Genomic DNA, 16,585 nt, shown 5'->3' with positions numbered 1-16,585 from the left:
ACTCAGCTGCTTATGAGAGAGCAGTGATCCGCATTACACTGTTTTCCTTAGCATTTCTTTGTATAATGTTTGGTGTCTTGTAGTGATTCCAGTTGATGGTGAATTCCGTAAAGTAGGTGTTCCCTTCATCATTTATTGATATGACTTAGGGTGTGCCAGTCATCAAGTCAACCAGTGAAATGGTTGATTTCATTATCTTTGATAACGTCATTCCTCATACCCATCTGCATCGATGGGCGTTGACTCGAGGTCCATTGCAAATACTCAGCATGGGTTGGCAGCCTTACAGAATGTGTTGTGGTGCGTTGTAGTTATTGCTGTGGCAATGATTGATTTGTATTTTTGCAAAACTCTGGCGTTCTGGACTCGCATTAGCCCATCTAATATCCACGTGTGCAGCCTAATTAATGTCCTGCTGGCAGGCAGTTGAGAGCAGAAAAGTGATTAGAGGGATGCAGTGTTTTGTGCATTTGGTAAAAATTCACATTACTCTTATTTACAGCCCTACACAAGGGGGTGTTGCTCGTGCAGTGGCAGGAATTCGGTTGAATGCTCTTTATTTGTCGTTATTGTTTTTTTATTTTTTTTAAAGATTCAGAGGGTGGCTGGAGACTAGGTCCCAAATTAATGACATTTGTTCTGTTAAATGAAGATAAATACACATAGCTATAGATTATTTGTTAATTATGATTATCTATAGTGTGCCTGTTCGGTAAAAACCCTTTAAGCAGTACACTTCTATTAATGGGCATAACTTTGTTTTATCAGCCTCAACTGCTTCAACCCAGATATCCAGTTCTTCTGCGTCAGTGCCTACGTCTACAGTCAGCATTTCAACAGCATCTCCTACTATCACATCTGGACAGACTTTACACCAGTCTCACCCACAGACCTTACCTTCCACAGTGACGCATGCAATTCCTCAACCGTCTGCGTCCATGCCAGCTTTTCCACCAGTCATGGTACCTCCATTTCGTGTTCCTCTTCCTGGGATGCCCATTCCACTGCCAGGTAATGTTTCAAGATTTTGTTTTCTTCACGGCCCACAAGTAGCATGTTCTATGATGATTTCCGTGGTCTTCTAAATGGCACACAGACTTCAGTTCTGCATGTTCAAACATAAACTGACGGTGGAGAGGTCTATCACACCCATCTAGTCTGCGGTTCCATATTGGTTTCACATGGTCTTCTACTTCGTATTCCCTAGTATTCTACAATTAGTACTTTGTCTCTATGGATAATTAAAAACTTCCCAATTATAACAGTACCTAAAAAGTTAGAATTTGTTTTCTGTTTCACTTATCTTCCATGCCTTACTTGGGCATTGCACCCACTTATCTTGAGTCCTTTTCTAGATCAGTTGATGACAATCACAAGGGGAGAAGGGAATGCAATTGATAGTCTGTGGATTATGAAAACTACCCCATGCCTTTTGTTGCCATAGTCTCCTCTGGCTTGTGTGTCTACCCCTCATCAGTTCCCTGCTCTTGCATGAGTAGTAGGAAGTGCCAACATATGTCTGCTCTTAGAGGCTCTCTGTTTTGATGGATACTTCTAACTGCAGATTCCTCGCCTTTTCAATTCCCCCGGTGTCACGCTGGATCTGGAAATGTCTAGCAATTCATTCTGTGAGCTGCTAAGTGGTGCCATAGATGTCTCATTCCCCTCCGAAAGCGATGGTGTGGAGTCCTATATAGGCACCACCCCTACATACTGACACCCTTTTAATTTTTTTTCTGTGCCTCCTGTGGTGAATTTAGAGCTCCACTTCTACAATTTGTTGGTAATTGTCAATAATGGACCCAAATCGTGTCTGTATTTGTTGTCTGAGCTAAGCATGTTTTAAAGTGGGGTGGCAAATGCTCCCTGACATAGCCATCACAAGGGACCTGCTCCAAATTGTGGGCTGGTCCCACTCTAGGTCTCTTACCTCAGGTAAGCCTAAGTAGATGTCAGAGTTCAATTCTCTGCAAACACAAGAAGTGTAGCAGGGAACCCTCCCATTGTTGCTACTGCTCCACGGGAGGATCTGCAACGTTGGCACTCTTTAGGTCTGACTCTGCACCAGTCGTCCAACTCCAACCCTCATTCCATAGCTGGAGTTGGTGCGTTCTGAAATTCCCCAGCCATCCTAGACTTAACATAAGAGAGTCCTTCAAAGAGGTGAAAAAAATGTTTTTCTGTACAATTAAGGGTCCCCATGGAGAGCTTTTGGATCTCCTGGCTCAGTTGTGCCCCTGGTCAGTACTATGCTTGTGGATCCTGCCTGGTGCCTACTGCCCGTGTTAGACCTTTGTGTGGCCATTATCTGCACCTGACTGCTTATTCTTTGATTTTGTCTGCTCCAAAATCCCCCATTACATTTTATATATTAGGTTTATATGATTGCAAATTTTAGGATTGCTAAAGAATGTTGGATTTAACTTGATTTGGAAAATATTTTATGTTTGTTTTAATATAATTTGTCACTATGCCCATTTCTGATCTGGTTCCGTGATCAGCTAGCTCTCTGCCAATGACTCATTATGAGGTTACTAGAAGACAAAACTATTGGCAGTGCCGGTGCGCTAGTGTTTTTGAATGCTTAAGGCCTTACTTTGATCCCATTCAAAAATTTCAGAATGTTCCAGCTGATAATGATGAAGTGGAGGAGGACATCTTATTGCTTCCTTACTACACTGATGATGGACTGGATTTATACCTCCAAAATAGCAGCGGTCTTGACACTTCTCTAGCGGTGAAATTGGACTCATTTTGGGCCTACAACTGAGAAAAGTGGCTCTGTTGTATGCTGATCTGCAGAGGTTGGATCTGTAGTTGCCCTCTGGAAATTAATGCTATAATCTTCATAAGGAAATTTTGCTGCTTGGCCCTTCAACTTTAGAACATGTGCTACCTTTCATTGAGGAATTGACACACTGCCTGCATCATGGTTGAAGTCTTGTTAAGTACCTTTGAGAAATTGCCCTATCACTAGGAAACATAGGCGTTGTGGGAAGTTGGCTCTGTCTATACTGTCTCAGAGTTCAAGGGATTCCCTTTAATAGTGGCAAAATTCGATAATTCTAATGCTCCATTTTGTGGTAGTGTAGTCGAGCAGTAGGCATATCAGAAGGTAGTGTTAAGCATTTGCTGTACACACACAGGCAATAAATAAGGAACACACTCAAAGACTTAACTCCAGGCCAATAGTTTTTATATAGAAAAATATACTTTGTTAATTTATTTTAGAACCACAAGTTTCAAGATTTGAAGTAAATACATAAAATGCAAGGTACTCCACCCAGGCAAGTAAGGAACTTTGATTTAGAGCAGTAACATACACAGTATTGGTTTAAATGGCAATAAGCTATTTTAAAAGTGGACACAGTGCAAAAATCAACAGCTACCAATAAATTAAGATATTTTTCTATATAAAAACTATTGGTCTGGAGTGAAGTCTGAGTGTGTGTTCCTCATTTATTGCCTGTGTGTGTACAACGAATGCTTAACACTACTCTCTGATAAGCCTACTGCTCGACCGCACTTCCACAAAATAGAGCATTAGAATTACCTAATTTTGCCACTGTCTTACCTCTAAGGGGAACCCTTGGACTCTGTGCACACTCTCTCTCACTTTGAGATAGTATATACAGAGCCAACCTCATACAGCTCTTCACTCTAGATCTTGGAGATTTGATGGCCTCTGTGGACCTGCAGGTCATATTTTTTCATTTACCCATCCTTCAGTCCCATTGGCATTTTTTTCTACTTCATGGTAGGGAAGGAACACTTGCAGTTTACCTCCCTGTCATTTAGCCTTACCCTCTGACTACAGGGGGTTTACGAAGTTGATGGTGGTTGTGGCACAACTTTTTGGCTCAGCACTGCAATAATCCTGTACTTTGACTGGCTGGAGAATGCGAGCTGCTCACCTGCAGACAACTATCTTGTTCTGCTGTTCCCTGGAAATCTCCATCAATGAGCTGATTCCATTTATAGGGGCTATTCTGGACAAATTAGCATTCAAACTTGTGGCCCAGGTAGTGGGTCTGGGACATCTGATAGAGGAATCTAGCTGCTGATCCATTACCTTATAATTTCCCCCAGGTGTCAGTCTGGATCCAGAGATTTTTCTTGAACATTATCCCTGAGCGTCATCAGGTGGAGTTGGTCAGCTGCACTTCTGTCGTTTGCATCATGGACGCCAGACATGATGCGTAGGTCCTATATAGGTGCCATCCTGGCACTCTGACATCAGTTTTTTTCTTGCCACTCCAGCCATTGCTGATTGAAGAAGAAGAGCTACCCCTAGGTCACTTTTTGACTGGTCTTTTTCGTCTTTTTTTGTCGAAGATTTTTGAGTGTCTACACTCCTGGTGTGTCAAGTATGTTGTCACCTAAGACTGGGTTCAAGCTCTGCGGATACTATCATCGGACGATGTCAATGATAGATCTACCCCTTGTATGCTTGTGGTGTTTGGTGCGACACGACCCAAAGTCATGCATCGGGTGTCGGGCCATGAATCTGAAAGTTTTGAGGGAGTGGTCCCTAAAACTTCTTGCGGCTTGACTCAGTCGCTCCTGAACTTAGTCGAGAGGAGGGTCGAGAGAACAGTCTGGGAGCCCCCATTCTTCATCGTTCCACTCCAAGTCCTCAGGGCGGTCGGGTAAGAGACACAAGAAGAAATTGAAGAAGAACAAGCGTTCTTTGAATTCATCCCGTATGTAGGCTGATGAGACGAGGGAAAGGAAGCATTGTTGCTGAAGCCCCTGACCTCTGAACCAGTGTCTGGTTCGGCTCCGTGTCTTCCAGAGTTTCAAGGAGCTTGAACGACCCTTGCCCAACTTAGAGAGCTTTATGTGGCCATGCACCTCATTTTTAGGCAGTCCGGCTCCGCTGCAGCACCTTTGGGCCCTGCAGCATCAACAGGGGGTCCCCTGGGCTTTGGTCTCGGCTCCAGGGGACACTCAGAAATCCGTTCCCAGATCCGAACCGTCATCGGTCGTACCACCTTGACCTTCCCTGATGCCGGTTCCGACGTCAACGCTCCTGACTCCGCCTGTGCAGCCTTGACTCTATCCTTATTGCCGACTGCCACAGAGATGGGTAGCAGTCCTGCGACCCCAACTCAGATGTCGACAGAGGCTTTGCCTCCTATGTCGGATCCTGACCATTATTGTTATGGGTTAGGGTACAGTGAGGGGTGGGTGGGGTTGCTGGACTCTTTAGAATCCCAACTCCAAGACCCTGTGAACTGGTGGATGGACCTGGGTGAGGTCAGTGGTATAGATACTTCCTGTGACACTGGCATGCTTTCTCCCCTTACCATGACTATGGAGGAGGGAGCATCCTATTCAGTGGTGGCATGAAGAGCGGCTGAGGTCTTCTACCTCGAGCTACCTTCGGAGGCAGTCAGGACTAACTTCCTGCTAGAGGTGCTTCATCCTGGGGCTTCATCCTCTGAACCCCTTTTTGTCCTTCAATAAAGCCCTTACAAATGTCCAGCTGGGTACCTAAGGGGTGGGGGTGGAATGGGATGTCAAGTCTACCTTTTTGGACATGCCCTTTGATGGCACTCATCTCTGCGGAGAGAAAGCAGACTCTGCGCTCATGCGCTTCAAGTACTCTCATGCTACGGCCTTGCAGTTGCCCCGCTCCGCCCTCAGTCTGCTTTTCGCCCCTTTCTGGGCCATAGAAGCAGCACTCCATCATGTGTTACCATGCAGCCACTGTACTGGGCATGCTGCCCAGTCTGTACATGGCCATGGACGTGAGATCCACTGTCCTCAGAGGGCCAGCGGTTCGGCCTGCCAGGGTCTCTGAACACCAGAGCAGACAAACTCAACCGTTAATTCCTGGTCCATCACGAATGGCATCTCCATCCAAAGGTGGTGCAAGGTTTCTTTCGGCAGTGGGGAGAGTTTGGTAAGATCTTTTTACCTCTGCAGAGAAGAGAGCGTGCAATGTCAGCAGTTTTGCCTGTTGGAGTTTGAAAGGCAACACTTGCTCAGCAACGCTTTTCATCATGAGTGGAGCTCAGGCCTCCTGTATGGAAGGCTTCTCCACCCAAACCTGTCCAGTCTCTGCCTTCTTGCGTGGCGATTAAGCAGTGGCAGTTGATAGCTTTTGACCTTCCACCCAAAGTGTGTAACGTTAACTTGGCAGCTAGGCATCCCTCCACCAAAACGGTATACACCTGTCAAAAGAAATTTGTGGCATAGTGCATAGACAAGTCTGAAACCCTCTGCCCCTCTCTCCAAGATTCTAATATTCACTCTCTTTGGCCCAGCAGGGCCCTGCTTTGAGCACCCTCACAAGTTATTTATCTGCTATCCCCACATTTCTGAGATTACCTGACCAAGCCTCTTTGTTCAAGTCTTCTATTGTTTGTTAGTAGGTTCCTTAAGGGCATTAGCCATACGCTTCCTCCATCCCCATTCATCATGCCCCAATGGGATTTGAATTTGGTTCTGGCGTTCCTCATGTGTGCTCCCTTTGAGCCTCTTCACAATTGTTATCTCAGGCTTTTGACATTGAAAACAGCCTTCCTTGTGGTCTTTACTTATGCCTGGAGGGTGAGTGAGCTGCAGGCATTATCATCTAAGCCACTCTACTTTTCTATCTATCCTGACAAAGTGGTTCTTTGTACTAGGGCTTCCTTTTTGCCAAAAGTGGTCACTCCCTTTCATGTAGGCCAATCCATCACCTTGCCTACTTTTTATGCACCCCCACCTTCTTCTAAGGAAGAGGATAGACTCCACTGCCTCAACCCAAAAAATTTTGGTGTTCTGCCTTGTTTGTACCAAGCGTGAATGATCAGCTCTTTATTGCTGTGGGCAGTGTAGAAGAGATCCATCTCTAGATAGATAGTTCTCTATATTAAAATGTGCTACTCATTGGCTAAAAAGCAAACCCTACAGGGTTTGTGTGCTTACTTTACCAGGGCAACAGTCCCAGTCCTAAGCATGTATCAGGTAGCAATTTGGTCATCCTTGCACATGTTCACCAAACACTACTGCCTGGACAGTCCGTTCCGAAGAGACATGCACTTTGTCCTTTCGGTCCTAGAGGATTTCCTAGTATGATCTTGATTCGCAGTCCTATCTACGGGGCTGGTATTTCTTGGGTATCTATTGTAAGGTAAGGAATCGGTAACTAGAAATCTCAGTCCGATAAATAAGTTATTCGGTAGCACCTTATCTGGAAGAGACCTATTCTAGTCGCAGATTCCTTACCAATCCACCCATGCTCCCCACTCTGGAAACTGATTTCTAGCGACAGGGACTTCCTTTTCAGACCCCTTTGTTTTGATGCACCAGTGGTCAGTGTTCTTAATGGCTCCGGGCTTCTGGCATGGAAATTCATGAAATAAAACTGACATCAGTGCACCTGTGTGGCCCCTATATAGGTCCTGCAACTTCATGTCTGGCGCGCATGACATGGACGTGGAGCCGGCTGATACCACCCGTCGGCGTGCAGGGGTGCTGCTTGATTGAAAAAAAATAAAATAAAAAATAATAATAATCTGGGCCCAGACTGACACAAATTCTAAGGTAAGGAATCTGCAACTAGAGTTTGCTTCTACCAGGTAAGGTGTTATCAAAGGTAAATAACTCATTTAGCATATCTCATATTGCAAGCTCTGACCTATGTTGTCGCCTGAAAGGTAGTCCGACTTCTTGATCTCCTGTTCCCATGTTTCTGCTGGTGCTTCATGCCTCTTGGCACAGTGAAACCTGTTAATTGGGCTCAACACTGAATGCCCCTCAGTCTGCAACGCTGTGATGATTTGGATCAGGACCTCCAGTGGCAAATGTAGGATCCCATCTTAATTTATAGCAGACTGTTCTCTCTACCCCACCCAGAGTTTTCAGTTGTTGCTGAGGTGTCCACTCCAAGTTGAGAAGGGGTGAGGGAACTTAGACACAGTGTAGATCAGAGGCCTGGTTTTCTGTTTTGAGAAGCGGCATCACATGAATCTTCTAGAGTTGTGTGTTATACAGTTGGTTCTCAGAGCCTTTCTGCCTTCCATCATGGGCTGTCCTGTTCAAGTTGTGATTGACAGCAAGACTGCCATGTAGAACTGCAACAAACAAGGCACTGTTGGGTCACGTTTGCTGCAGCCGGAGGCACTAAGACTGGGTGGGCTGATTGGACCTTAAAGGGATTTGGTTGACCATGGTCTTGCAGGAATTCCTGAATGTTAGGGTGAACAAGCTCCATAGTGGCACTCAGTGACAATTGGTGGCATCTTCATCATGAGGTTATTCAAAGTGCATTCGCCAAGCAGGGTGTGCCTTGGCTAGATCTTTTTGGCACTTCCAAGAATGCTTTGTTTAGCTTTTTGCAGTTCAGAGTGATTACCTCAAAGTTCTTTGGGAGCCGTGTTTCGTCTGCTGTTGGATTTTGGCTTCCTGTGTGGAATAATCCCTGCTGTTGCTTCTGTGATTTCTGAACGAGGTCTGGAATGACCAGGCTCTGATCATGTTGTTATCCCTAGACTGGTTAAAAGGCTGTGGTACTCTGACCTGCTGAGTCCGAGCATCTACTCCACGCTCAACCTCCCTCTTTGAGAGGACCTTCTCTCCCAACAACAGGCCGGGTTCTACACTTGAACATCCTTAACCTATCTACATCTCCATGTGTGAAGGTTTACTGAAGCCACCTGAGGGGAATCTACATCTCCATATGTGGAGATTTGGTGGAACCACTTGAGGGGAATTCGATCTGCTAGAAGTAGTAGTGGATGTCTTTGTTGGCTTAGCATCAATACTCTCAGGTCTAAATACTGCAGACTAACCTTTCTGATGTTCTTTTGTTTGTCCTTTCTTTGATTTGCCAAGGCGTCTAGTGTTTTCACTGTTATAAACGTGTTTGTCAGCAACTATGGCCTTTCTGCATTCTCCAGATCAGCCCCCTTTATGGAAGTCACCAGTTGTGATGTTTTTAAAAGGGCTTACTTAAGTTTCCGCCAACAAATTTTGTTTTACCCTGCAGTGGGACTTTAATTTGTTTTTTTACTTTGATGCACATGTGTAGGAAGCTAGCCTGGTATAAGGTTCTTACACCAAGTCCAGATATCCCCCATTAGTGTAGTGTAGGCAGTGTCTAGAAGCCAGGCTCTCTAGAGGTCGCTGTGGATGATCAGCCCAGGCTTATCTAGGAGACATGCAAAGCTCATGCAATTCCACTGTAGTCACACAGCACGTACACTCTCTCTCACTCTCTCTCACTCTCTCTCACTCTCTCTCTCTCTCTCTCTCACTCTCTCTCACTCTCTCTCACTCTCTCTCACTCTCTCACTCTCTCTCACTCTCTCTCACTCTCTCTCACTCTCTCTCACTCTCTCTCACTCTCTCTCACTCTCTCTCACTCTCTCTCACTCTCTCTCACTCTCTCTCACTCTCTCTCACTCTCTCTCACTCTCTCTCACTCTCTCTCTCTCTCTCTCTCTCTCTCACTCTCTCTCACTCTCTCTCACTCTCTCTCACTTTCTCTCACTCTCTCTCACTCTCTCTCACTCTCTCTCACTCTCTCTCACTCTCTCTCACTCTCTCTCACTCTCTCTCACTCTCTCTCACTCTCACGAAAGAAAACACTTGGTGTTAAGAAAATAAAGGGTCTTTATTGCAGTAACACAGTTAGAAAAATACTAGTTAGGCAATACTCCAACAGGAGAGAAGTAAACACACCAAATATGTACACTAGTAATCAGAAATAGGCATAAACAGCAATGGAACATAGTACAATAGACCATAGTGACCCTAGGGGAAGCCCAAACCATATACTAAAAAAAATGGAATGGGAATGCCGGACCCCTACCTAGGTAAGTGGAATCTGTAGAAGGGGGCTGGGGGAACTAGGAAACCCCAAAGGTAAGTACCACAGTGCCCCCCCAGCAACCAGGAAGAAAGGAGTAAGTTACTGTATTTTCCCCAAAACACTAAAAGGAAGGAAAAGATGGATAATGCAACACCCAGACAAGACTGCAGGAAACCTGTGGTGGATTCCTGAAAAGGAAGATCTGAAAAAGGAGACCAAGTGCAGAAGTCGTAGAGGTGTCTGGTGGTGGCAGGAGCCACTACCCACCTGTCTGTGGCTGCAGCAGATGATCGATGGTAGAATGAAGACGGTCAGCAATGCAGCCCTGGAGTTGTTAAAGAGTACCTGAAGGATGCTGTCTATGTTCCATGCCAGATAGAAGATTGCAGTCCGTCTGTGGTGTGGAAAAGACACCAACAAGCCTTGGCAAAGGCAAGAGTCACGGTAGACGGAAAGTGGAGCTGCCGGGGACCAGCAAGGTATAGGAGGACTGTAGGAAAATGGCCTTTGTTGCAGTTAACCCCCCACTATTTGCCTGATATTGATGCTGAGTTGACTGTGCTGGGACCCTGCTAACCAGGCCTCAGCACCAGTGTTCTTTCACTACAAATGTACCATTGTTTCCACCCCTGGCACACAGATAAGTCCCTTGTAAAAGGTACCAGTGGTACCAAGGGCCCGACCAGGGAAGGTCCCCCAAGGGCTGCAGCATGTGTTGTGCCACCCTAAGGGACCCCTCACCTTAACACATGCACACTGCCATTGCAGATTGTGTGTATTGATGGGGAGAAAAAGGCAAAGTCGACATGGCATCCCCCTCACAATGCCATGCACACAAAATACTGCCTGTGGCCTAGGTAAGTCACCCCTCTAGCAGGCCTTACAGCCCTAAGGCAGGGTGCACTATACCACAGGTGAGGGCATAGCTGCATGAGCAATATGCCCCTACAGTGTCTATGTCCATTCTTAGACATTGTAAGTACAGTGTGGCCATATTAAGTGTATGGTCTGGAAGTTTGCCAAAACGAACTCCACAGTGTTCCATAATGGCTACACTGAATACTGGGACGTTTGGTATTAAACTTCTCAGAATAATAAACCAACACTGATGCCAGTGTTGGATTTATTACAAAATGCACACAGAGGTAATCTTAGAGATTCCCCCTGTATTTTAACCAATCCTTCAGTGCAGGACTGACTGGTCTGTGCCAGCCTGCCACTGAGAGACTAGTTTCTGACCCCCTGGGGTGAGAGCCTTGGTGCTCTCTGAGGACAGAAACAAAGCCTGCACTGGATGGAGGTGCATCTCACCTCCCCCCTGCAGGAATTGTAACACCTAATGGTGAGCCTCAAAGGCTCAGGCTTTGTGTTTCAATGCCCCAGAGCACTTCAGCTAGTGGAGATGCCCAGACAAAGCCGCACTTTTGGCAGCAAGTCCAGAGGTATAATTAGGAAAAACAAGGGGTCACCACCTAAGCTAGGACTACCCCTAAGGTGCCCAGAGCTGAAGTGACCCCCTCTTTACAGAATCCTCCATCTTGGTTTGGAGGACAGGGACCAATAGGGTTAGGAATGTGCCCCCTCCCCAAAGGGAATGGGCACAGGAAGGGTATAGCCACCCTCCGGGACGGTAGCCATTGTCTACTGCTCCCTGACCCCTAAAAATGCCCCCAAGTCTTGTATTTAAGGGCTCCCTAAACCAAGCTAGTCAGATTCCTGACGACCTCACAAGAAGGACTGCTTAGCTGAAACCCCATGAGAGACAGAAAGGAGACAAGAACTGACTTGGCCCCAGCCCTACTGGCCTGTCTCCTGTTTCAAAGAACTTGCAGAAGAAAAGTGACACGTCCTGCAGGTCCAGCGACCTCTGGAAAAACCTCCAGAGGACTGCCTGCATCACAGAGGATCAAGAATTCCCGTGGCCAGCAGCCCTGTCCAAAGAAGAACAGAAGAAGAAACCTCTTCAGAAGGACTCCCACCTCCCTCCAGAAGCACGAGTCCTAACCACTCTGCACCAAGTACCCACGTCCCGAGTCCAGGTGGCCCAACTGACCAGAGAGGACTCCCAGGTGACTGACGGTGACCAAGTGCCCACCCAAGGTTGACCTCTCCACGACGATGCCTGCAGAGGGAGTCCTGAGGACTCCCCTGACCGCGACTGCCCTGGATGAAGGTAACCAACGCCAAAGGACCAGACCCAGTGCACCCGCAGCCCCCAGGCCTTGGAGTAAGCGACACACAGTGCAGCGACTATCAACAGGCAGCCCTCTTCCCTGTCTGACCGGTGGTGTGCCTGAGACACTGTAATCCCTCCTCCCCCTTGTGTCCTTATCTCTAAAACTGTACTTCATTTTCTTCCCCCAGGAAATGTTCTGAAAATGCAGTTTGTACACTTTTAAAATAGATATTCTCTGTTTTCTTAAAAACTGTTTACTTGACTAAAGCGAAACAAAGTTACATTGATGTCTACGCTAAGTACTTACCTGCAATAGTATTTACTTCTGAACAGAGTCTTGTGATTCTAGTAGAGTAACAAAAATATATTTTTCTATATCCTATTGGTCTGGAGTTAAGTCATTGAGTATGTTTCTTTTATTGCTTGTGTGTGTACAACAAATGCTTAACACTACCGTCTGATAAGCCGAACTGCTCGACCCCACTGCCACAAATAGAGCATTAGTATTATCTATTATTGTCTCTGCCAAGCCTCTGGGAAGCCCTCGACTCTGTGCACAATATCTCTCACCTTGATTTAGTATATACAGAGCCAGCTTCCTACAAGGACTTAACCCACTGGGGGGGGCCTTGCTCAGCAAGGGCAGAGTGTCCACAGATGAAAAGGCATCCCCCACAGAATACCCGCTGGAAGAGGCCCAGGCGTCGCAGAGGAACCCATGCAGCACAACTGAAGAAGGGTCCCACGCTGCAGGAGAAGACTGCAGAGGGCTGTGCGTAGCCGGGAAGGGGGCTGGGGCTACCCGGAGCCTGATGATCTCTTGGAGGAGATGCCAACAAGCCTTGGTAGCTGCCTGGGACGCAGTGCATGTGGGTACTGCCCTCCATGGGAACCTGCACTCTGGCCTAGGAGGGCCTACCATACGGGTGACTTACAGTGATGTGGTGTAGTGACCTGTAGTGAAAAGGGTGAATGCAATGGCAGGCCTGAAGATGCACTTTGTACGGGCTCCCCATGGGTGGCATAATACATGCTAATGCTCCATTGTCTTGGGTACCTGGGCTCCATATACTAGTGACTGATATGGGGGCATCAGTATGCCAAGTGTGTGGTTCAAGCAACCAAATTTAAAGGGAGGGAGCCTAGTCACTGGTGTCTTGGTTAGCAGGATCCCACTGAACACAGTCAAGACATACTGTCAACAAAGAAAAAGTGGGGGGGGGACCATGATAAAAAGGCTACTTTCCTACAACATGACCATGCACAGTTTCTTTTCTTAATTTCTTTCTTTCTCTTCTCTCCTTGTTTTCTTTCCCTCATTTGATCCTTTCTTGCATTCCCCTTTTGTTTTCTTCTCTTCTCTCCTGCATGCCTTCTTACCTTTCCTTTAGCTCCTTCTTTGTCCTTGTGCTCTTCTTTCTATCCTCTTCTTTTTACCTTTTATTCCATCCTTACTTCCCTCATTTGTGTTTCACATTCTTCTTTCATTCTTTACTTTGTCCTTCTTTCCTTTTCTCCTCTGCTTCATTCCTCTTGACTCCTTTCTCTTCATCGCCTTAATTTCTTACCGTTTACCTCCATTTCTTTTTTCGCCTTTCTCTTGTTTTTCGTCTGTACCTTTCCTTCTTTCATTGTCTTCGCCATCTTTCTTCCTATCTGTTTATCCCTTTCTCTTTATCCTTTCTTCTTTGTTTCTTGCCGGTTTCCTGCGTTCCTCCTTTAATTTTCGTTTCACTGTTACTTTTTCACCTTGTTTACTTTTTTCTTTCCATCCTTGTGTTCCTTCTACCATTCTTTTTCCTTTCCTTTTTTTTTTTTTTTTTTTGCTTGCTTCTAATTTCTGTATTTTTATGTAGACACTATAGTAGGCAATAGCTCAGGGTGCTCTTTATATTTAAGAAGTGGCTCGCACAATTGAAAAGGTTGGAAACTCCTGATTTACACCTAAAGTGGTATCCGTTTCCTTGTTGGGCAGTCCATTACAATCCCTGCTTTCTTCTCTCTGCCACATCTCTGTGAAGAGAAGAGGCTTCACCAATTGGATCTAAAGAGAAACTGTAATCTTCATATTGATCACACTAAGGAGCATAGAGTGGATAACCAACTCTGTGCCTGTGTCTTAGATACTAAGAAGGAAAATGCAATAAGGAAGCAGACCATAGCAGGTGGATTTTATTTTTTTAACCTAAAAATGTTGTGTGCCTTGGCAAAGAATGAGTCTCCTGAGAATCTTTGGGATTTTCCTACCAAACCTAAGGCTGCAACTATGACCTTGGCCTGGTACATTCCAGTGCTGGAAATATAATAGGCATCCACTTTGGTGCCCATCCATACCTTCACCAGGTATTACTGCCTTAACTCTCAGGTCCTCAGGGAGGATGTTTTTGTTCCATTGGTCATGCATATTTCCTGGGCTGATGTATACTCCATAGGCCCTCCATCTTTTGTGACAAACAGATTTGTTATCCATTCAGAAGGTGAGAAACTTCCAGTTAGAGTATCCACCAGAAAGTAACCTCTTGTTCTGAAAGATACTTCTATCTAACTGCACCGGCTAACCCTTACCTACATTATGTAGAGTGACCTAGGTGTTAAGTTATTGACATTCTGTGTCTAAGGGTGCAGTATGCTCAGTTGTAAACTGATGTCAGCTGCAGTGGTGGCGCCTATATATTATTCCGTGCCATCCCTTCTTGGGGCGGCATGAGCTGTTGCGAATTCTGATTTACTAGCATGTAGGATCACTTGCTAGAAGAAGTTTTTAAATTGTCTTGTGCATTGGGAAACGTAAGAGTTGAGTAACGTGGAAGAAATTGTCACTAGTTGGCAGAGGTATCCACCCTGTCCAATTAGGGACCACAATCCTAGTTCGGGTAAGTCAAATACACACCCTAAATTAACCTGTGCTCATCCCATGGTTGCTTGGCACAGAGCAGTAAGGCTTGACTTAAGTAACAATGTGTAAAGTATTTGTGTAACACTTAAATTCAGTATCACTGTGAAAAACATAACAAAAAGACTCTGAAAATAAAGAATATTTATCAGAGTAAAACAAGGCCAAAACTACAAACATCGAGTAATTAGAGCTCAAGGTTTTTTTTGTTTTTTTTATTAACAAACCACAATGTAGTACTTTTAAGTCAATAGTGCTAAAATGTTACTTGAGGTCACGCTAGACTGGGATATATCCAAAGTTCAGGCCGAACGTGATGGAAGGCAGGCCCGCTACAGAACATATGCTGGGCCTGCTGAAACAGTACCTTGGTTGGAGCAAGCGTCTGCATCGAAGACTCGATCATCGGTTATGATCTGTGAAGTCGGGTAGATGCGTCGTCGAGCCTCGCAGTCAGGTCCTGCGTCTACATCAAATCCCTTTCGATGCAGGCTTTGCATAGTCATCGAGCCACTCAGTGATGATGTCCGTGGATCAGCGTGCGTCATCGTTTAACTTCGTAGTTTGGTCCTGTGTCGTCTTCGAATAGGCTCTACGTCTGCATAAAAGGCCACTGCGGTGGTTCAGAGCTGCGCAATGGCCTTGATGCGTCAGCTTTTTATGAAAAGCAGCTGAAAAGTCCTTCATCAAGGCCCAGGACAGGATTAGTGCCTCTTGGCAGGGCAGGACTCACAGTGGGAGAGTCCAGCAGCTGAAGGAGAAATGAGGAGAAGTCTTTGATGGCCCTGATACTTAGAAAAAAGGGAGTCATTTGATTCTGCAGAGGATGTAGAGAGCAAAGTCCAGCCCTTCTCACTTTCAGGCAAGAAGCAGCAGGCCAACACAGCAATGCATTTGAGCAAAGTGGTAGTCCTTCCTGGCAGCACAGGAGTCCTCCTTCCTCGTAGAATGTCCTTCAGATACAGACGAGTACTGAGTTGGTCAGTTTTGGGGTCCAGTATTTATACCCAGTTGAGCCTTAGAAGTGGGGGAGACTTCAGAGAGAGGCCGTTGAAGTACACAAAATCCCTTCACTTCCTGGCTCCAGATACTACAGGGGTTATGCAGCCCTTTGTCTCGCGAGATGCACAGCCCTAGTCAGGTGTCTGCATCCGTAGTTGCCTCCTCTTCTTGATAGTTCAGTATGTGACTATTCTGCTCCTTACAAACGTGTTTTAGCATCCCAACATTTTCAGATTTTTAATGTGTTTTTTGTTTATTACTCTGTACTGAAAACCCACATTCCTACCAAAAGGCACCAAAGTCCATTTTTTTTTTTTTTTTTAAATGTTTGTTTTTTCACCATGTCATCTTTTATCATTATGGTGAAATGTTTGTGTCGGAGATCAACCCCTTTCAGATGCTGCTCTTGATGCAGAAACGTGACCAGCAAGGATAATGCCAGTCATTTTTTCTGAGGTGCCCATAACCAAAGCATGCTTATTACTTGCAAATCCTTTTTGTTCTAAAAGCTTCAAATTGAGGGGAAGGCATTAGAAGAAACTGTCTAAGTTGTACATCTGTGTTCCCTTCACCATAAAACAAATCTTAGTCTGAGATTTGCTCTTCAGGCAGTCTTTCTGACCCTTGTTTCTAGATTTTTCATTTTTAAAACTGCTCCCTCATATTCCTCCTAATTAGTAACTTCTCTATCCTGGTTAGCCCCAATCTA

The 16,585-nt window shown here is 45.6% G+C and overlaps 1 protein-coding gene across 2 annotated transcripts in view; it reads left to right on the top strand.

Annotated features, from left to right (window-relative positions):
- The window catches only part of TCERG1 (transcription elongation regulator 1), a 737,036-nt gene that overhangs the window by 142,151 nt on the left and 578,300 nt on the right, over positions 1 to 16,585 (top strand). For both annotated transcript variants that reach the window (XM_069244676.1, XM_069244675.1), the window contains exon 5: positions 769 to 1,011. In XM_069244676.1, coding sequence (XP_069100777.1) covers positions 769 to 1,011 — 243 coding nt within the window. The remainder of the gene's footprint in view (positions 1 to 768; positions 1,012 to 16,585) is intronic.

This window comes from Pleurodeles waltl, chromosome 7 (assembly GCF_031143425.1).
Source record: "Pleurodeles waltl isolate 20211129_DDA chromosome 7, aPleWal1.hap1.20221129, whole genome shotgun sequence".
NCBI lineage: Eukaryota > Metazoa > Chordata > Amphibia > Caudata > Salamandridae > Pleurodeles > Pleurodeles waltl.
Note: the sequence above shows the minus strand (reverse complement) of the source record. Positions and strands in the feature narration are given on the sequence as shown.